This window comes from Salmo trutta, chromosome 28 (assembly GCF_901001165.1).
Source record: "Salmo trutta chromosome 28, fSalTru1.1, whole genome shotgun sequence".
In the NCBI taxonomy this organism is placed as follows: Eukaryota; Metazoa; Chordata; class Actinopteri; order Salmoniformes; family Salmonidae; genus Salmo; species Salmo trutta.
Genome location: NC_042984.1, coordinates 13,173,938 through 13,195,424, shown reverse-complemented (window position 1 = coordinate 13,195,424; position 21,487 = coordinate 13,173,938). Strand labels below are relative to the sequence as shown.

Below are 21,487 nucleotides of genomic sequence, written 5' to 3'. Positions count from 1 at the left end.
TCTCCTCTCTCTCTCTCTCTCTTTTTCAATTCAATTCAAGGGGCTTTATTGGCATGGGAAACATATACAAAAATGAAATAAACAATAAAAATGAACAGTAAACATTACACTCACAGAAGTTTCAAAAGAATAAAGACATTACAAATGTCATATTATGTATATATACAGTGTTGTAACGATGTACAAATGGTTAAAGTACAAAAGAGAAAATAAATAAGCATAAATATGGGTTGTATTTACAATGGTGTTTGTTCTTCACTGGTTGACCTTTTCTTGTGGCAACAGGTTACAAATCTTGCTGCTGTGATGGCACACTGTAGTATTTCACCCAGTAGATATGGGAGTTTATCAAAATCTGTTTTGTTTTCGAATTCTTTGTGTATCTGTGTAATCTGAGGGAAATATGTGTCTCTAATAGGGTCATACATTGGGCAGGAGGTTATGAATTGCAGCTAAGTTTCCACCTCATTTTGTGGGCAGTGTGCACATAGCCTGTCTTCTCTTGAGAGCCAGGTCTGCCTACGGCGGCCTTTCTCAATAGCAAGGCTATGCTCACTGAGTCTGTACATAGTCAAAGCTTTCATTAAGTTTGGGTCAGTCACAGTGGTCAGGTTCATCTCTCTGTAGGTGATGGCTTTGTTATGGAAGGTTTGGGAATCGCTTCCTTTTAGGTGGTTGTAAAATTTAACAGCTCTTTTCTGGATTTTGATAATTAGCGGGTATTGGCCTAATTCTGCTCTGCATGCATTATTTGGTGTTCTACGTTGTACAGGGAGGATATTTTGGCAGAATTCTGCATGCAGTCTCAATTTGGTGTTTGTCCCATTTTGTGAATTCTTGGTTGGTGAGCGGACCCCAGACCTCATAACCATCTCTCTCTCTCTCTCTCGCTCTCTTTCTCTCTCTCTCTCTCTCTCTCTCTCTCTCTCTCTCTCTCTCTCACTTGATTATCTAATGAAAGTGTGTTTTCTCTTAAGTTGTTGCTTACCATGCTCTATTCCCCTCTGCTGTTGGCTAACTCTACTGTTGGCTACTACTGTGATATGTGGTTGTCTTTAGATTAATGCTCTAACTGTAAGTCACTCTGGATAAGAGTGTCTGCTAAATGACTGAAATGTGATTGGAACTCGGATCTCTCCCTGTGTCTCCCTAGCAACGCGTCCTCCAGGTGGTTGCCACGTGGATGAGTTCCAGTGTCGCATGGACAGCCTGTGCATCCCCATGCGCTGGCGCTGCGACGGGGACACAGACTGCATGGATCTGAGTGATGAGAACGACTGTGAGGGAGTGACACACATGTGTGACCCAGCCGTCAAGTTCAGCTGCAGGAACTCTGGTGAGTGTGTGGTGGCCTTTTCAGCCCTCAAGTGCAATTGGCTAACCACTCTCTCTTCCTGTCTCTTCCTCTTGGCTAACTGAGTGTTTGGCCTTTAGTGTTCTAGTCAGATCAGTCAGTTAGGATTCAGGAAGTGTGTATAAACCATGGTCTTTTCTGTCCTCATGAGATTAGTCAGTGACAAGTCAGGGAGTCTTCATGCCATAAATAATAGCCATGTCTTAGGGCAAGAATTGTCTGGGCAGACACACACACACACACACACACACTGTCATCGTCGTGTGTGTAGGTGGCAGGGAAGTCAGGCGCAGGAGAAACCAACTTGGTATTACTGGAGTTGTTATAATAAAATAATAAACAAACAACGAACTCCAAAACCAAAATGTACATAAAGTAACATGGGCAACAATACCCGTAGCTCACTTCTACAAAATACACGACACAAAATAACATACAAACAATCTTGGACAAGGACATGAGGGGAAACAGAGGGTTAAATACACAACAGGTAATTCATGGGATTGGAACCAGGTGTGTGAAAACAAGACAAAACCAATGGATAATGAATCAGTGATGTCTACCGCCGAGCACCACTCGAGCACCACTCGAACAAGGAGGGGCATCGACTTTGGCAGAAGTCGTGACAGTACACACACACACACACACACGAGCTTGTTATCTCTAGGGGCTTGCAGTGAAGAATATGACAACCATGTGCTCTCTGAAAATGAGGATGGCTTTGACCCCTTGGTTGACCCATGCGTTTATTTGTTTTATTTTATTTTACTAGGCAAGTCAGTTAAGAACAAATTCTAATTTGTAATGACAGCCTAGGAACAGTGGGTTAACTGCCTTGTTCAGGGGCAGAACAACAGATTTGTACCTTGTCAGCTCAGGGATTTGAACTTGCAACCTTTCGGTTACTAGCGCAACACTCTAACCACTAGGCTACACTGCCGCCCCAGTCAGCGGCTTCATGCGTGACCCTGGATGCACAGGGGATTTACACTGCCAGCAGCACTCACAGACTGAATCACTGTAGTTATTTAGATTTATTTCATAGCAGCAGTCACAGTATGCCATATCAGCCATCACAAACCATCTCAAGGGCACATCTATGTTTCTTTATTAAGAGTTGAACTTGCCAGATTGTCTCTTTTCATGTTGTCGTGATGTTTCATTGTCCCTCAGCCTGTTGCATCAATAAGGCCTGGGTGGGATGTTGTCTGGTAATCTCCTCAGCCTGTTGTATCAATAAGGCCTGGGTGGGATGTTGTCTGGTTATCTCCTCAGCCTGTTGTATCAATAAGGCCTGGGTGGGATGTTGTCTGGTAATCTCCTCAGCCTGTTGTATCAATAAGGCCTGGGTGGGATGTTGTCTGGTAATCTCCTCAGCCTGATGTTTTCTGGTAATCTCCTCAGCCTGTTGCATCAATAAGGCCTAGGTGGGATGTTGTCTGGTAATCTCCTCTGCCTGTTGTATCAATAAGGCCTGGGTGGGATGTTGTCTGGTTATCTCCTCAGCCTGTTGTATCAGTAAGGCCTGGGTGGGATGTTGTCTGGTTATCTCCTCAGCCTGTTGTATCAATAAGCCCTGGGTGGGATGTTGTCTGGTAATCTCCTCAGCCTGTTGTATCAGTAAGTCCTGGGTGGGATGTTGTCTGGTAATCTCCTCAGCCTGATGTTTTCTGGTAATCTCCTCAGCCTGTTGTATCAATAAGGCCTGGGTGGGATGTTGTCTGGTTATCTCCTCAGCCTGTTGTATCAGTAAGGCCTGGGTGGGATGTTGTCTGGTAATCTCCTCAGCCTGTTATATCAATAAGGCCTGGGTGGGATTTTTTCTGGGTATCCACTCAGCCTGTTGTATATGTAAGGCCTAGGTGCGATGTTGTCTGGGTATCCACTCAGCCTGTTGTATATGTAAGGCCTAGGTGCGATGTTGTCTGGGTATCCACTCAGCCTGTTGTATATGTAAGGCCTAGGTGCGATGTTGTCTGGGTATCCACTCAGCCTGTTGTATTAGTAAGACGTGACTTCTGTCCCCAGCTCGGTGTATCAGTAAGGCCTGGGTGTGTGATGGGGACAGTGACTGTGAGGACAGTTCTGATGAGGACAACTGTGAGGCATTGGTATGTAAGCTGTCCCACCACGTCTGTGCCACCAACGCCTCTGTCTGTCTGCCTGCTGAGAAGCTGTGTGACGGCACTGACGACTGCCCTGATGGCTCCGACGAGAAACTCTGTGGTAAGAATACACTGTCTCACACTTTCACTTACTCACTCTCCCTACCCATAACCCTACCACCTCAGTCAAGGTAGGAATTGCCTCTGTCACATCTAATTGATTACCCCCCTCACTCTCTACTTCTCTACCCTCCACAGACCTGTGCTCCATAGACAACGGCGACTGCAGCCACAACTGCTCCATTGTCCCTGGGGAGGGCTTCATGTGTTCCTGCCCCCTGGGCATGGAGCTGGGCGCCGACAACAGGACCTGCAACATCATGAACCTCTGTGCCAAGCACCTCAAGTGCAGCCAGAAGTGTGAGCAGGAGAAGAGCAGTGTCAAGTGTTCTTGCTACGAGGGCTGGGAGCTGGAGACAGATATGGAGAGCTGCAAGAGCACTGGTGAGAAGGGGAGAGGAGGAAGAATGGGAGAGGAAGAAGAATGGGAGAGGAGGAGGTAATAGAGAGGAGGAGGTAATAGAGAACTAGAAAATAGGTGTGGTCCTGCTAAAATGGAAATTAACTGGAGGCTGATATGGAGAGCTGCAAGAGTACTGGTGAGGAGAGAGGATGGGAAGGGATCAGTGGAGGGGATGGGGGGTTTGGGGAGAGAAGAGAAGAGAAGGGGAGAGGGGAGGAGGGAAACAGGGGAGGGAAACAGGGGAGTCAGGTAGTGGAGAAATAGAAAAGAGATGGTTTGGGACACATCAGATGGAGAAAATAATGATTGAATGTGTGGTGTAGAGAAGTTCTTCTAAATATTGCTCTTTTGCTAAATTACAGTATTACGCAGTAGTACTACCTGGTCTCTCAGTGGTTATGGTTGGGCCCTGAGTGTTTCCTGTCTGACTATACATCCTGACCTAGAAGAACTTCTCCCCTCAGATCCTTTCAAGCCGTTCATCATCTTCTCCAACCGCCATGAGATCCGTCGTATTGACCTCCACAAGGGAGAGTTCAGCGTGTTGGTGCCTAACCTGAGGAACACCATCGCTCTGGACTTCCACCTGAGCCAGAACACCCTCTACTGGACTGACGTGGTGGAGGACAAGATCTACCGCGGGAAACTGTCCGACAACGGAGGTGAGGCAGTCTCCATTTAATCCAGCTTTTAACACTCACATAGCAGTCAACACAAACTGACATCCATGACAATACAACACATTAATGGAGAGAAAAAAACAAGAAATGAACTGCGTTCTTAAAGATCTAATATGAAGATAACTACTGTGACTTGTTATTTGGGAAATTAAAAGGATAATGGTAGAAGATTGTTCTGGAAAATTCATCATTGTGTCGAAATCTCTAACTTCTGTCTAAGGAGGAGATGAGGGTTGGGAGGAGGTGAGGGTTGGGAGGAGTTGAAGGTTGGGAGGAGGTGAGGGTTAGGAGGGTGGTGAGGTTTAGGAGAAGGTGAGGGTTAGGAGGGAGTTGAGGGTTATGAGGGAGGTGAGGATTAGGAGGAGGTGAGAGTTAGGAGGGAGTTGAGGGTTAGGAGGGAGGTGAGTGTTGGGAGGTAAGGGTTAGGAAGAGGTGAGGTTTAGGAGGGAGGTGAGGGTTAGGAGGGAGGTGAGGGTTAGGGGGGAGGTGAGGGTTAGGAATTGGTGAGGGTTAGGAGAGGTGAGGTTTAGGAGGGAGGAGAGGGTTAGGAGGGAGGAGAGGGTTAGGAGGGAGGTGAGGGTTAGGAGGGAGGTGAGGGTTACGAGGGAGGTGATATTAGGAGGGAGGTGACGGTTAGGAGGGAGATGAGGATAAGGAAGAGGTGAGGGTTAGGAGGGAGGTGATATTAGGAGGGAGGTGAGGGTTAGGAAGAGGTGAGGGTTAGGAATAGGTGAGGGTTAGGAGGGAGGTGAGGTTAGGAGGGAGATGAGGGTTAGGAGGGAGATGAGGGTTAGGAGAGGTGAGGTGAGGGTTAGGAGGGAGGTGGGTGTTAGGAGGGAGGTGAGGGTTAGGAGTGAGGTAAGGGTTAGGAGTGAGGTGAGGGTTAGGAGGGAGGTGGGGTTAGGAGGGAGGAGAGGGTTAGGAAGAGGTGATGGTTAGGAGAGGTGAGGGTTAGGAGAGTTAAGAGGGAGATGAGGGTTAGGAGGGAGGTGAGGGTTAGGAAGAGGTGATGGTTAGGAGGGTTAAGAGGGAGATGAGGGTTAGGAGGGAGGTGAGGGTTAGGAAGAGGTGAGGGTTAGCAGGGAGGTTTGGTTAGGAGGAGGTGTGGGTTAGAAGGGAAGTGATGGTTTAAGCATCTCTTTATATTTTGGGTGATTCAGTGTCTTTTCTGGTGTATGTATTTTATTCTATTATGCGGCAGCCAATTTCCCCTTTCTGGGACAATAACGCTCTATGACTACTTTATGACATATCACAAAGAGACAAGGTTAGTGGCAGAAGATATTCTGGAAAACCCATCACTAGCATGTCCAAAGCTCTACTTGTCTGCCTGGTTTTGCATCAGCCAACATAGAACATAGAACAACAACATTGATGTATACGCTGATTCGGTGAGCGAGTTTATTAGCAAGTGCATCGGTGATGTTGTACCCACGGCGACTATTAAAACCTTCCCCAACCAGAAACCGTGGATTGATGGCAGCATTCGAGCAAAACTGAAAGCGTGAACCACTGCTTTTAATCAGGGCAAGGCGACCGGAAACATGACCGAACAGTGTATCTATTCCCTCCGCAAGGCAATCAAACAAGCTAAGCATCAGTATAGAGACAAAGTAGTCGCAATTCAAAGGCTCAGACATGAGAGGTATGTGGCAGGGTGTACAGTCAATCACGGACTACAAAAAGAAAACCAGCCCTGCCGTGGACCACAATGTCTTGCTCCCAGACAAACTAAACAACTTATTTGCTTGCTTTGAGGACAATACAGTCCCACTGACACAGCCCGCTACCAAAACCTGCAGGCTCTCCTTCACTGCAGCCAACGTGAGTAAAACATTTAAACGTGTTAACCCTCGCAAAGCTGCAGGCCCAGACGGCATCCCCAGCCGCGTCCTCAGAGAATACGCAGACCAGCTGGCTGGTGTGTTTACAGACATATTCAATCAATCCCTATCCCAGTCTGCTGTTCCCACATGCTTCAAGAGGGCCACCATTGTTCCTGTTCCCAAGAAAGGTAATTGAGCAAAACGACTATCGCCCCATAGCACTCTCTTCCATCATCATGAAGTGCTTTTAGAGACTAGTCAAGGATCATATCACCTCCACCCTACCTGACACTCTAGACCCACTCCAATTTGCTTACCGACCCAATAGGTCCACAGACGACGCAATTACAATCACACTGCACACTGCCCTAACCCATCTGGACAAGAGGAATACCTATGTAAGAATGCTGTTCATCGACTAAAGCTCAGCATTTTACACCATAGTACCCTCCAAACTTGTCATTAAGCTTGAGACCCTGGGTCTTAACCCCGCCCTGTGCAACTGGTCCTGGACTTTCAGACGGGACGCCCCCAGGTGGTGAGGGTAGGAAACAACATCTCCACCCCGCTGATCCTCAACACTGGGGCCCCACAATGGTGCATTCTCAGCCCTTTCCTGTACTCCCTGTTCACCCATGACTGCGTGACCACACACACCCCAACTCAAATCATCAAGTTTGCAGACACAAACAGCCGTAGCAGAGTGCGTTCTCAGCCCTCTCCTGTACTCCCTGTTCAGCCATTACTGCGTGGCCATGCACGCCTCCAACTCAATCATCAAGTTTGCAGACGACACTACAGTGGTAGGCTTGATTACCAACAACGACGAGACGGCCTACAGGGAGGAGGTGAGGGCCCTTGGAGTGTGGTGTTTGGAAAATAACCTCACACTCAACGTCAACAAACGAAGGAGATGATCGTGGACTTCAGGAAACAGCAGAGGGAGCACCCCCCCCCCCATCCACATCAACGGGACAGTAGTGGAGAAGGTGGAAAGTTTTAAGTTCCTCGACGTACACCTCACGGACAAACTGAAATGGTCCACCCACACAGACAGCGTGGTGAAGAAGGCGCAACAGCGCCTCTTCAACCTCAGGAGGCTGAAGAAATTTGGCTTGTCACCAAAAACACTCACAAACTTTTACAGATGCACAATCGAGAGCATCCTGTCGGGCTGTACGGCAACTGCCCCCGCCACAACCGTAAGGCTCTCCAGAGGGTAGTGAGGTCTGCACAACATATCACCGGGCGCAAACTACCTGCCCTCCAAGACACCTACACCACCTGATGTCACAGGAAGGCCAAAAAGATCATCAAGGACAACAACCAGGCGAGCCACTGCCTGTTCACCCCTCTATCATCCAGAAGGCGAGGTCAGTACAGGTGCATCAAAGCTGGGACCGAGAGACTGAAAAACAGCTTCTATCTCAAGGCCATCAGACTGTTAAACAGCCATCACTAACATTGAGTGGCTGCTGCCAACATACTGACTCAAATCTCTAGCCACTTTAATAATTAATAATCAGATGTAATAAATGTATCACTAGTCACTTTAAACAATGGCACTTTATATAATGTTTACATACCCTACATTACTCATTGCATATGTAGATACTGTACTCTATACCATCTACTGCATCTTGCCTATGCTGTTTGGCCATCGCTCATCCATATATTTATATGTAAATATTCTTATTCATTCCTTCACACTTGTGTGTAAAAGGTAGTTGTGAAATTGTTAGATTACTTGTTAGATATTACTGCATGGTCGGAACTAGAATCACAAGCATTTCGCTACACTCACATTAACATCTGCTAACCATGTGTATGTGACCAATAAAATTTGATTTGATTTGAACTGGCTTCAAAATTAGAAAGCATCTGGAGTGGAAAGGACAATGTTTTTATTATTTTCTTTTCTTTCATTTAATATTCTCTTAGGACAAGAAAATAGGTTACGCAAAATGTGAATGTACTTTTCCCGAAGTTTGTCTCTTTGTCTCTTCCCATTCGTCTCACCGTCCATTGCGTGACTGCAGCCAGCCTTGGCCAGAGCAACGCGCACACACACACACACACACACACACACACACACACACACACACACACACACACACACACACACACAGACACAGACACAGGTAGCGTAGGAGACACTACATTACACTCCCTGTTCCCACCCCTCCTAAAAACAACCCTCCTACGAGACATTGTGTCCAAGCCATAGATCAGTCCATGTTGCTTCTGATTGAAGACAATTCAGCAATTCAGCAGCTTCTAAACTGTGGAGCAAACATGGTCACTGTGTACTGCCAACAACAAACAAAAGAGCCAACTGTGGTTCCCGCAGTATAACAACAACCAAGCTGTGAGAGGCCCTCTCCCTCTAATGATCTAATGACTGTTGGAAGGCCATGTGTAGGACTCCACAGAATCATCAGCTGTACACCATTACTGCGTAGCTTTCATTGAGGTCCCAGGCTTTTCTGGGAACAGAGAGGGATAGCTGCACAAGTGCACATGGGGAGATGGAGGTGTGTGTGTGTGTGTGTGTGTGTGTGTGTGTGTGTGTGTGTGTGTGTGTGTGTGTGTGTGTGTGTGTGTGTGTGTTTAACTATTAGTAAACAAACTGGGGACATTTTGTTAGTCCCCATGAGGTTAAATGCTATTTCAAGGGGGTTTACGGTTAAGGTTAGGGTTAGGAGCTAGGGTTAAGGTTAGGTTTGTGGGTTAAGTTAACAGTACGAGTTAGGTTTAGGTTTAAGGTTAGGGAAAATAGGACTGAATTGTGTGTCCCCACAAGGTTAGCTGTACAAGACTGTATGTGTGTGTGTGTGTGCCCATGTGTGTATGTGTGTGTGTGCGCCCGTGCCTGTGCATGTATGCATATCTCTGTGTGTGTTACCTCTCCAGTGTGGCCCCTCATCCCAGCCAACCTCCCACTAGAAACCCCCCACTAGAAACCTTAGACTAGAAACCCTCCACTAGAAGTCCCCAACTAGAAACCTTAGACTAGAAACCCTCCACTAGAAGTCCCCAACTAGAAACCTTAGACTAGAAACCCTCCACTAGAAACCCCCCACTAGAAACCTTAGACTAGAAACCCCCCACTAGAAACCTTAGACTAGAAACCCCCCCACTAGAAACCTTAGACTAGAAACCCCCCATTAGAAACCCCCCACTAGAAACCTTAGACTAGAAACCCCCCACTAGAAACCCCCCCGCTACAAACCCCCCACTAGAAACCCCCCACTAGAAACCCCCTACTAGAAACCTTAGACTAGAAACCTTAGACTAGAAACCCCACACTAGAAACCCCACACTAGAAACCACCCACTAGAAACCACCCACTAGAAACCTTAGATGAGAAACCCCCATCTAGAAACCTTAGACTAGAAACCCCCCACTAGAAACCCCCCACTAGAAACCTTAGACTAGAAACCCCCCACTAGAAACCCCCCGCTACAAACCCCCCACTAGAAACCTTCCACTGGAAACCCCCCGCTAGAAACCCCCTGCTACAAACCCCCACTAGAAAACCCCCCCACTAGAAACCTTCCACTAGAAACCCCCCCTAGAAACCCCCCACTAGAAACCTTCCATTAGAAACCTTCCACTGGAAACCCCCCGCTACAAACCCCACACTAGAAACCCCCTACTAGAAACCCCACGCTAGGAACCCCCTGCTACAAACCCCACACTAGAAACCCCACACTAGAAACCTTAGACTAGAAACCCCCCACTAGAAACCACCCAATAGAAACCTTAGACTAGGAACCCCCCCACTAGAAACCTTAGACTAGAAATCCCCCACTAGAAACCTTAGACTAGAAATCCCCCACTAGAAACCTTCCACTACAAACCCCCCACTAGAAACCTTCCACTACAAACTCCCCACTAGAAACCTTCCACTACAAACCCCACACTAGAAACCCCCCACTAGAAACCTTCCACTACAAACCCTCCACTAAAAACCTTCCACTACAAACCCCCCACTAGAAACCTTCCACTACAAACCCCCCACTAGAAATCTTCCACTACAAACCCCACACTAGAAACCTTCCACTACAGGAAGGAACAGTGGTTTCCTGCCTTGTTCAGGGACAGAACGACAGATGTTTAACTTGTCAGCTCGGGGATTCGATCTTGCAACCTTTCGGTTACAAGTCCAACGCTCTAACCACTAGGCTACCTGCCGCCCACTAGAATGCCCCGCCCCCCCCCCACTAGCAACCCCACACTAGAAACCCCCGCTAGAATCCCCCCACTAGAAACTCCACTAGAAACCCCCCGCTAGAAACCCCCCGCTAGAAACTCTCCACTAGAAACCCTCCACTAGAAACCTTCCACTAGAAACCCTCCACTAGAAACCCTCCGCTAGAATCCCCCCGCTAGAAACTCCCCGCTAGAAACCCCACACTAGAAACCCCCCACTAGAGACCCTCCACTAGAAACCCCCCGCTAGAATCCCTCCACTAGAACCCCCCCACTAGAAGCCCTCCACTAGAAACCCTCCACTAGAAACCCTCCACTAGAAACCCTCCACTAGAAACCCTCCACTAGAAGCCCTCAACTAGAAACCCCCCACTAGAAGCCCTCAACTAGAAACCCCCCACTAGAAGCCCTCAACTAGAAACCCTCCACTAGAAACCCTCCACTACAACCCCCCCACTACAAACCCCCCACTACAAACCCTCCACTAGAACCCCCCCACTAGAAACCCCCCCACTAGAAACCCCACACTGACAGACAAACTGACTGATTCGGATTCCACAGAGAAGGAATTCTAAACAGTCCTCTCAGTTTGTCAGCGGTTTGCTGCAGTTAAACATGTGTGCTGCAGGATGGAGTTAGTCTCTAGCTGCTGTCTTTTGACATGAGTTAGACAGACATATTGTATTACTTCAGCAAATATTGCCCCATTGCATAAAGCTCTAATACAGCTTTATTCACTGGGTACCATTTCTGTCATGTCCATTATGAAGAGCTATCTAATCAGGTTATTTTCTTCAAATTTCATCAAATCGGTTTTTTTCTTCTGTGTTTTGAGGTAAGTGATTGGAGTGTCGAACAAATCTACAATTTCCCATGCAAGGCACTAACCCAGCCATCTTCTATCTCCCATTTCATACCCTACCCCTCTCTCCTCCCCTCCTACCCCCTCCAGCTCTGACCAGTTTCGAGGTGGTGATCCAGTATGGCCTGGCCACTCCAGAAGGGCTGGCTGTGGACTGGATAGCAGGGAACATCTACTGGGTGGAGAGTAACCTAGATCAGATAGAGGTAGCCAAGCTGGACGGAACCATGAGGACCACTCTACTGGCTGGTGAGGTGGAGCACCCACGGGCCATCGCCCTCGACCCCAGAGACGGGTGAGGAAACAAAACTATACATTACAAAACACTAAAGCATAGATTAGTATAGAACAGTAAAGTGTAGATTAGTATTGAACAGTAAAGTGTAGATTAGTATTGAACAGTAAAGTGTAGATTAGTATAGAACAGTAAAGTGTAGATTAGTATAGAACAGTAAAGTGTAGATTAGTATTGAACAGTAAAGTGTAGATTAGTATTGAACAGTAAAGCGTAGATTAGTATAGAACCGTAATGTGTAGATTAGTATAGAACAGTAAAGCATAGATTACTGTAGAACAGTAAAGTGTACATTAGTATAGAACAGTAAAGTGTAGATTACTGTAGAACAGTAAAGTGTAGATTAGTATAGAACAGTAAAGTGTAGATTACTGTAGAACAGTAAAGTGTAGATTTGTATAGAACAGTAAAGCGTAGATTACTGTAGAACAGTAAAGTGTAGATTAGTATAGAACAGTAAAGTGTAGATTACTGTAGAACAGTAAAGTGTAGATTTGAAAAAAACAGTAAAGCGTAGATTACTGTAGAACAGTAAAGTGTAGATTAGTATAGAACAGTAAAGTGTAGATTACTGTAGAACAGTAAAGTATAGATTAGTATAGAACAGTAAAGTGTAGATTAGTATAGAACAGTAAAGTGTAGATTTTGACATCAGTCAAAAAAAACTCAAAACAAGACATGATATCAATAACAAGATACAACAAGCTGAAACGAGCCACGTACAATTCCCCACATGGCAGTTTATTATCATTGGTGCTAGCTATCTGACCTGTCAGAATCATAACAACAAAACACGGGGGTTGGAATCAATAATCTCCCATTTGGACTCCAGACCAAAGGACCCATTTCCATCGGTCTAATGTCTTGGCCCAAGCAAGTCTCTTCTTCTTATTGGTGTCCTTCAGTAGTGGTTTCTTTTCAGCAATTCGACCATGAAGGCTTGATTCACAAGGCTTGATTCTTCTCTGAACAGTTGAAGCATTTATTTGGGCTGCAATTTCTGAGGCTGGTAATGAACGTATCCTCTGCAGCAGAGGTAACTCTTGGTCTTCCATTCCTGTGGTGGTCCTCATGAGAGCCAGTTTCATCATAGCGCTTGATGGTTTTTGCGACTGCACTTGAAACTTTCAAAGTTCTTGAAATTTTCTGTATTGACTGACCTTCATGTTTTAAATTAATGATGGACTGTCGTTTCTCTTTGCTTATTTGAGGTGTTCTTGCCAAAATGTGGACTTGGTCTTTTACCAAATAGGGCTATCTTCTGTATTCCCCCTTCCTTGTCAAAACACAACTGATTGGCTCAAACGCATTAAGAAGGAAAGAAATTCCTCAAATTAACTTTTAAGAAGGCACACCTGTTCATTGAAATGCATTTCAGGTGATTACCTCATGAAGCTGGTTGAGAGAATGCCAATAATGTGCATTATCTCAACCAGTGTGTCATCAAGGCAAAGGGTGGCTATTTGAAGAATCTCAAATATAAAATATATTTTGATTTGTTTAACACTTTTTTGGTTACTACATGATTCCATATGTGTTATTTCATAGATTTGATGTCTTCACTATTATTCTACAATGTAGAAAATAGTAAAAAATAAAGAAAAACGCTTGAATGAGTAGGTGTTCTAAAACTTTTGACCGGTAGTGTAATGCTGCTGAATATTCCTGAATGTGTGTTTCTCTTTCTTTTCTTTGTCTGTGTCTAGTATTCTGTTCTGGACGGACTGGGATGCCAGCTTGCCCAGGATAGAGGCAGCATCTATGAGTGGTGAGGCCAGGAGGACTATCCACAGAGAGACTGGCAGCGGTGGCTGGCCAAACGGACTGACTGTAGACTACATGGAGAGACGCATTGTATGGATCGATGCCAGGTACTGTTGCTCTCCTTACTATACGCACCCACACACACACACACACACACACAGACACAGATACACACACACCCTCACCCACTCACCTCCTCTCATAAATGCTCTCTCCCCAGGTCTGATGCCATCTACTCTGCTCTGTATGACGGCTCTGGTCTGATCGAGGTGCTGAGGGGTCATGAGTACCTATCTCATCCCTTTGCTGTCACTATGTACGGAGGAGAGGTGTACTGGACAGACTGGAGGACCAACACTCTGGCCAAGGCTAACAAGTGGACCGGCAACAACATAACCGTGGTCCAACGCACCAACACACAACCCTTCGACCTGCAGGTGTATCATCCCTCCAGACAGCCCCAGGGTAGGTCACACGGACAGACGGATGCTTACATAAATACGTACAGTGCCTTCAGAAATTATTCATACCCCTTGACTTATTCCACATTTTGTTGTTACAGCTTGAATTCAAAATGTTCTCATCCATCTAGACACAATACCCCATAATGAGAGTGAAAACATGTTTTTAGATATTTTTGCAAATTTAACAAAATAAAATACAGAAATATCTCATTTACATAAGTACTCACACTCCTGAGTCATATTTTGTAGATGCACCTTGTGTAGTGATTGCAGCTGTGAGTCGTTATAGGTAAGTCTCTTAAGAGCTTTCCACACCTGGATTGTGCAACATTTGTCCATTATAATTTTCAAAATTCTTCAAGCTCTGTTAAATTGATTGTTGATCATTGCTAGACAAACATTTTCAGGTCTTGCCTTAGAGTTTCAAATAGATTTAAGTCAAAACTGTAACTCGGCCACTCGGGAACATTCACTGTCTTCTTGGTAAGCAACTCTAGGGTTGATTCCGTTTTTTTTATCCTAAAAAACTCCCTAGACCTTGCCGATGACAGGCATACCCATAACATGATGCAGCCACCACTATGCTTGAAAATATGGAGAGTGGTACTCAGTAATGTGTTGTATTGGATTTGCCCAAACATAATACTTTATATTCAGGACAAAAAGTTAATAGTTTTGCTAAATGTTTTGCAGTATTACTTTAGTGCCTTGTTGCAAACGAGATGCATGTTTTGGAATATTTGTATTCTTTACAGGCTTCCTTCTTTTTCTCTGTCAATTAGGTTAGTATTGTGGAGTAACTATAAAGTTGTTGATCCATCCTCAGTTTTCTCACAGTCATTAAACTGTAATTGTTTTAAATTCACCATTGGCCTCATGGTGAAATCCCTGAGTGATTTCCTTCCTATCCGGCAACTGAGTTAGGAAGGACGCCTAGATATTTACAGTGCAAAGTGTAATTAATAACTTGACCGTGCTCAAGTTACCTATCTACCAATAGGTGCCCTTCTTTGCAAGACATTGGAAAACCTCCATGGTCTTTGTGGTTTAATCTGCGTTTGAAATTCACTGCTCAACTGAGGGAGTCCATGCAACTTGTGACTTGTTAAGGAACATTTTCCTCCTGAACTCATTTAGATTTGCCATAGCAAACAAGTTAAATACTTATTGACTATTAATTTGTAAAAATGTGTGAAAACATAATTTCACTTTGACATTATGGGGTATTGTGTGTAGGCAAGTGGCAAAACATCTCAATTTAATACATTTAAAATTCAGGCTGTTATGTAACAAAATGTGCGAAAAGTCAAGGGATATGAATACATTATGAAGACACTGTACACACGCACGCACGCCGACACACACAAGCAACCTCACACTTCACAGCTGCCTCTTACTGCTAACTGGACTGTGACACACGCTTTGGTGCAGTGTTGGAGGAAAGGGCAGGACTGCAGAGTGGTGCACTACACTCCAGACCTGCTGAATTCAAACACTCAACTCCCCTCAGACAGCTGACCTTTCACTGTTGTCCCATGTGTTGTGTTACCTCCATGATCCTGTGAATCCCACACACTGTGGATAATAAAGCCCACACACTGTGGATAATAAAGCCCACACATTGTGGATAATAAAGCCCACACACTGCAGTATTTGACCTTTTAGACTCAATAGTAGAATACACAAGAGGCAATTTGGAAATGTGCTTGTGCATCAGCAGTTTTTCTCTTGTTATGTCAGTCACTGATAGTCAATTAGCCCATGTCAGCTAACATTATTGAGATTGCTAAGTTAGTTTAGCGACCAGATTTCTAAACTTGTTATCATGGTTGAATTACTGGCCGGGGGGGCCCCCATATATCTTGTTAATCAGTCTCACTCAGATACTGTATCATATGCAAACATTTCTCTCCACCTTATGGCAAAATGTGTAGAATTGCAGGAAATTAGCTGTAAAACGGCTTGTTTTCCTCTCTGCTCCATGGCTAAATTAGTAGAATTACATTAAATTTGTTATAAAATTGCAAAAACGCAGACCTGCGAGCAACTGCGGCCCCTCATAACGAGTTCAGATTTTTGCTGGCCCCCACCCCATCAACGTTGCCCATCCCTGTATATATGGTGGCCAAGACCATCTGGGCTTAGACAGGTTGTGTTGATCTGGGCTTAGATAGGTTGTGTTGATCTGGGCTTAGACAGGTTGTGTTGATCTGGGCTTAGACAGGTTGTGTTGATCTGGGCTTAGACAGGTTGTGTTGATCTGGGCTTAGACAGGTTGTGTTGATCTGGGCTTAGACAGGTTGTGTTGATCTGGGCTTAGACAGGTTGTGTTGATCTGGGCTTAGATAGGTTGTATTGATCTGGGCTTCAATAGGTTATGTTGATCTGGGCTTAGATAGGTTGTGTTGATCTGGGCTTAGATAGGTTGTATTGATCTGGGCTTAGATAGGTTGTGTTGATCTTGAAGACATTCTGTGTAGACAGATAGAGACCAGTTATCATGTGGTGTGACTAAATCATACATTAAGTTTACAAAACATTAGGAACACCTTCCTAATATTGAGTTGCACCCCCTTTTGCCCTCAGAACAGCCTGAATTCATTGGGACATGGACTCTACAAGGTGTCGAAAACATTCCACAGGGATGCTGGCCCATGTTGACTGTGCTTCCCACAGTTGTGTCAAGTTGGCTTGATGTCCTTTGTGTGGTGGACGTTCTTGATACACATGGGAAACTGTTGAGGGTGAAAAACCCAGCAGTGTTGCAGTTCTTGACATACTCAAACCAGTGCGCCTGGCACCTACTACCATACCCCGTTCAAAGGCATTTAAATAGTTTGTCTCACCCATTCACCCTCTGAATGGCAAACATACACAATCCATGTCACCATTGGCTTAAAAAAATAATCTTTAATCTGTCTCCTCCCCTTCATCGACACTGATTGAAGTAGTGGTTATCACTAGGAGAGAGCTGATCACAGTGGTTATCACTAGGAGAGAGCAGATCACAGTGGTTATCACTAGGAGAGAGCTGATCACAGTGGTTAACACTAGCAGAGAGCTGATCACAGTGGTTAACACTAGGAGAGAGCTGATCTCAGTGGTTAACACTAGGAGAGAGCTGATCACAGTGGTTAACGGTAGGAGAGAGCTGATCTCAGTGGTTAACACTAGCAGAGAGCTGATCACAGTGGTTAACACTAGGAGAGAGCTGATCACAGTGGTTAACGGTAGGAGAGAGCAGATCACAGTGGTTAACGGTAGGAGAGAGCTGATCACAGTGGTTAACACTAGCAGAGAGCTGATCACAGTGGTTAACACTAGGAGAGAGCTGATCTCAGTGGTTAACACTAGGAGAGAGCTGATCACAGTGGTTAACGGTAGGAGAGAGCTGATCTCAGTGGTTAACACTAGCAGAGAGCTGATCACAGTGGTTAACACTAGGAGAGAGCTGATCACAGTGGTTAACGGTAGGAGAGAGCAGATCACAGTGGTTAACGGTAGGAGAGAGCTGATCACAGTGGTTAACGGTAGGAGAGAGCTGATCACAGTGGTTATCACTAGGAGAGAGCTGATCACAGTGGTTAACACTAGCAGAGAGCTGATCACAGTGGTTAACACTAGGAGAGAGCTGATCACAGTGGTTAACACTAGGAGAGAGCTGATCACAGTGGTTATCACTAGGAGAGAGCTGATCACAGTGGTTAACGGTAGGAGAGAGCTGATCACAGTGGTTAACGGTAGGAGAGAGCTGATCACAGTGGTTAACACTAGCAGAGAGCTGATCACAGTGGTTAACACTAGCAGAGAGCTGATCACAGTGGTTAACATGTCTTCTTCCCCTCAGCTCCTAACCCTTGTGCAACCGCTGATGGGCAGAGCCCCTGTTCTCACCTGTGTCTGATCAGCTACAACCAGACATTCTCCTGTGCCTGCCCTCACCTCATGAAGCTGCAGGCTGACAAACACACCTGCAAAGGTAGGAACACACAGCAACACACACATACTCAGAGGGCTGAGTGATGACCAATGGGTCTGAGCTGGGTCTGAATGTGTGTGTAATTTGCTGCAATTTAAACACACAATCAGATTGTCTTCCTAATGAGAATAGCTCCATTTTAGTCCAGCAGCTGTTGCATAACATTTGGATATGTTGAAATACTGTGTTTGTGATGTGTTGATGGTAACTCTTCCCCTGTATCCCTTGTCTCTTCCATTCTCTTCCCGTCCAGAGTCACGCCAGTTCCTGCTGTATGCCCGTCAGACAGAGATCAGGGGAGTGGACATAGACAACCCCTACTATAACTACATCATCTCCTTCACCGTGCCAGACATAGACAACGTGACCGTGGTGGACTATGACGCTCTGGAGAACCGGATCTACTGGTCAGACGTCCGAACCCAGACCATCAAGAGAGCCTTCATCAACGGCACTGGAGTGGAGACTGTGGTGTCTGCTGGTAGGAAGACCCATTTATCTTGGGATCAGATCCGGGTTCTTTTCTTTCAGGTGTGTGAGTTTTGCACCTTTACGACTGTAAGTTCCAAAGTTCAAGGCAAGCTCAATGAAGAGCAGATGAAGTCTTTGAAAGAAATCAAATACTGCTTTGGAATCCACTGGGCAAATTTTGGATCAAGGAATGAGTTTATTTAATGTAGTTAGTGGTTTAGTTGCCTGTATCTGTGCTTGTTTTTTCAGACCTGCCCAACGCCCATGGTCTGGCAGTAGACTGGGTGTCTAGGAACCTGTTCTGGACCAGCTATGATGTCAATAAGAAACAGATCAACGTGGCCAGACTGGACGGGTCCTTTAAGAACGCTGTTATCCAGGGCCTTGATAAACCCCACTGTCTGGTCCTGCACCCTATACTGGGGTGAGTGGGACACACACACACACACACACACACACACACACACACACACACACACACACACACACACACACACACACACACACACACACACACACACACACACACACACACACACACACACACACACACACACACACACACACACACACACACACACACACACACACACACACACACACACACACACACACACACACACACACACACACACACACACACACACACACACACACACACACACACACACACACACACCACACACACACACACACACACACACACACACACACACACACACACACACACACACACACACACACACACACACACACACACACACACACACACACACACACACACACACACACACACACACACACACACACACACACACACACACACACACACACACACACACACACACACACACACACACACACACACACACACACACACACACACACACACACACACACACACACACACACACACACACACACACACCACACACACACACACACACACACACACACACACACACACACACACACACACACACACACACACACACACACACACACACACACACACACACACACACACACACACACACACACACACACACACACACACACACACACACACACACACACACACACACACACACACACACACACACACACACACACACACACACACACACACACACACACACACACACACACACACACACACACACACACACACACACACACACACACACACACACGAGGAGTAGGAATGGAGTTTGGAATAACAATGACAGCAAAAGAACGTTGATGTTGTCACTGTGATTTCAGTCACTTGACAGTCAAACCAAGATGAATGTATAGTAACATGTCATGTGTGTGTCCTTCTCCAGAAAGCTGTACTGGACCGATGGGGACAACATCAGTGTGGCCAACATGGATGGCAGCAACCATACGACGCTCTTCACCAATCAGAGGAGCCCTATAGGTGAGTGTAGTGTAAAACAATGCTGAGAGCATGAAAGAAAGTGAGAGCCAGAGTGACAGAAAATTTGAGAGAGAGAGAGAGTTGACCATGTTCAGTAGTGGTGTGTCTGTCCTATTTGTCCCCTCCAGGCCTGTCTGTAGACTACGACAGACTGTATGAGAGTGAAAGAGAGAGAGATTCTGACTGTGACCATGCTGTGCTAACTGTATCCTTTCTGTTCCCTCCAGGCCTGTCTGTAGACTACGACAGTGAGCAGCTGTACTGGGTCAGCTCAGGCAACGGCACCATCAGTCGCTGTAAGCTGGACGGCTCAGGCCTGGAGGTCCTGGACAGGATGAAACCGGGCAAGCTGATCAAGGCCTCTGCTCTGGCCATCATGGGTAAGGGAGAAACAGACTGTTGTGTCCAGCTCTACTGTTATCCGTCAACCCACTATTGTGTCTTTAAATACCTGTCTGTTATGACTTTGAGAGATAATGTGTGTTCAATTTCAGTTCAATTTCAAAAAGCTTTATTGTCCATTGATCACATGAGAGAGAGCATTTTCTTGGAGCTTGAGGCTGATTGACACAAAACACCATAACACCAATTCTTAATAAAATGTGTGTGTGTGTGTGTGTGTGTGTGTGTGTGTGTGTGTGTGTGTAGGAGACAAGCTGTGGTGGGCCGACCAGGGTACAGACCAGATAGGGACCTGTGATAAGAGTGACGGGGGGAACTGGAAGGTGCTACGTAACAACACTTCTCCCATGACGCACATGAAGATCTACAACGAGAGCATGCAGACCAGTACAGGTAGGATATCACTGACCATGTCACACTGAGCATGCAGACCAGTACAGGTAGGATATCACTGACCATGTCACACTGAGCATGCAGACCAGTACAGGTAGGATATCACTGACCATGTCACACTGAGCATGCAGACCAGTACAGGTAGGATATCACTGACCATGTCACACTGAGCATGCAGACCAGTACAGGTAGGATATCACTGACCATGTCACACTGAGCATGCAGACCAGTGCAGGTAGGATATCACTGACCATGTCACACTGAGCATGCAGACCGGTACAGGTAGAATATCACTGACCATGTCACACTGAGCATGCAGACCGGTACAGGTAGGATATCACTGACCATGTCACACTGAGCATGCAGACCGGTACAGGTAGGATATCACTGACCATGTCACACTGAGCATGCAGACCAGTACAGGTAGGATATCACTGACCATGTCACACTGAGCATGCAGACCGGTACAGGTAGGATATCACTGACCATGTCACACTGAGCATGCAGACCAGTACAGGTAGGATATCACTGACCATGTCACACTGAGCATGCAGACCGGTACAGGTAGGATATCACTGACCATGTCACACTGAGCATGCAGACCGGTACAGGTAGGATATCACTGACCATGTCACACTGAGCATGCAGACCGGTACAGGTAGGATATCACTGACCATGTCACACTGAGCATGCAGACCGGTACAGGTAGGATATCACTGACCATGTCACACTGA

At 46.0% G+C, this 21,487-nt stretch overlaps 1 protein-coding gene across 1 annotated transcript in view; it reads left to right on the top strand.

The window, feature by feature from the left end:
• The window catches only part of LOC115166471 (low-density lipoprotein receptor-related protein 1-like), a 224,795-nt gene that overhangs the window by 115,798 nt on the left and 87,510 nt on the right, over nt 1-21,487 (top strand). The window contains exons 15-27 of the mRNA XM_029720368.1: nt 1,154-1,336; nt 3,383-3,580; nt 3,718-3,963; nt 4,447-4,644; nt 11,656-11,860; nt 13,567-13,731; nt 13,845-14,089; nt 17,936-18,067; nt 18,321-18,548; nt 18,788-18,962; nt 19,864-19,958; nt 20,186-20,338; nt 20,607-20,753. Coding sequence (XP_029576228.1) covers nt 1,154-1,336; nt 3,383-3,580; nt 3,718-3,963; nt 4,447-4,644; nt 11,656-11,860; nt 13,567-13,731; nt 13,845-14,089; nt 17,936-18,067; nt 18,321-18,548; nt 18,788-18,962; nt 19,864-19,958; nt 20,186-20,338; nt 20,607-20,753 — 2,370 coding nt within the window. The remainder of the gene's footprint in view (nt 1-1,153; nt 1,337-3,382; nt 3,581-3,717; nt 3,964-4,446; nt 4,645-11,655; nt 11,861-13,566; nt 13,732-13,844; nt 14,090-17,935; nt 18,068-18,320; nt 18,549-18,787; nt 18,963-19,863; nt 19,959-20,185; nt 20,339-20,606; nt 20,754-21,487) is intronic.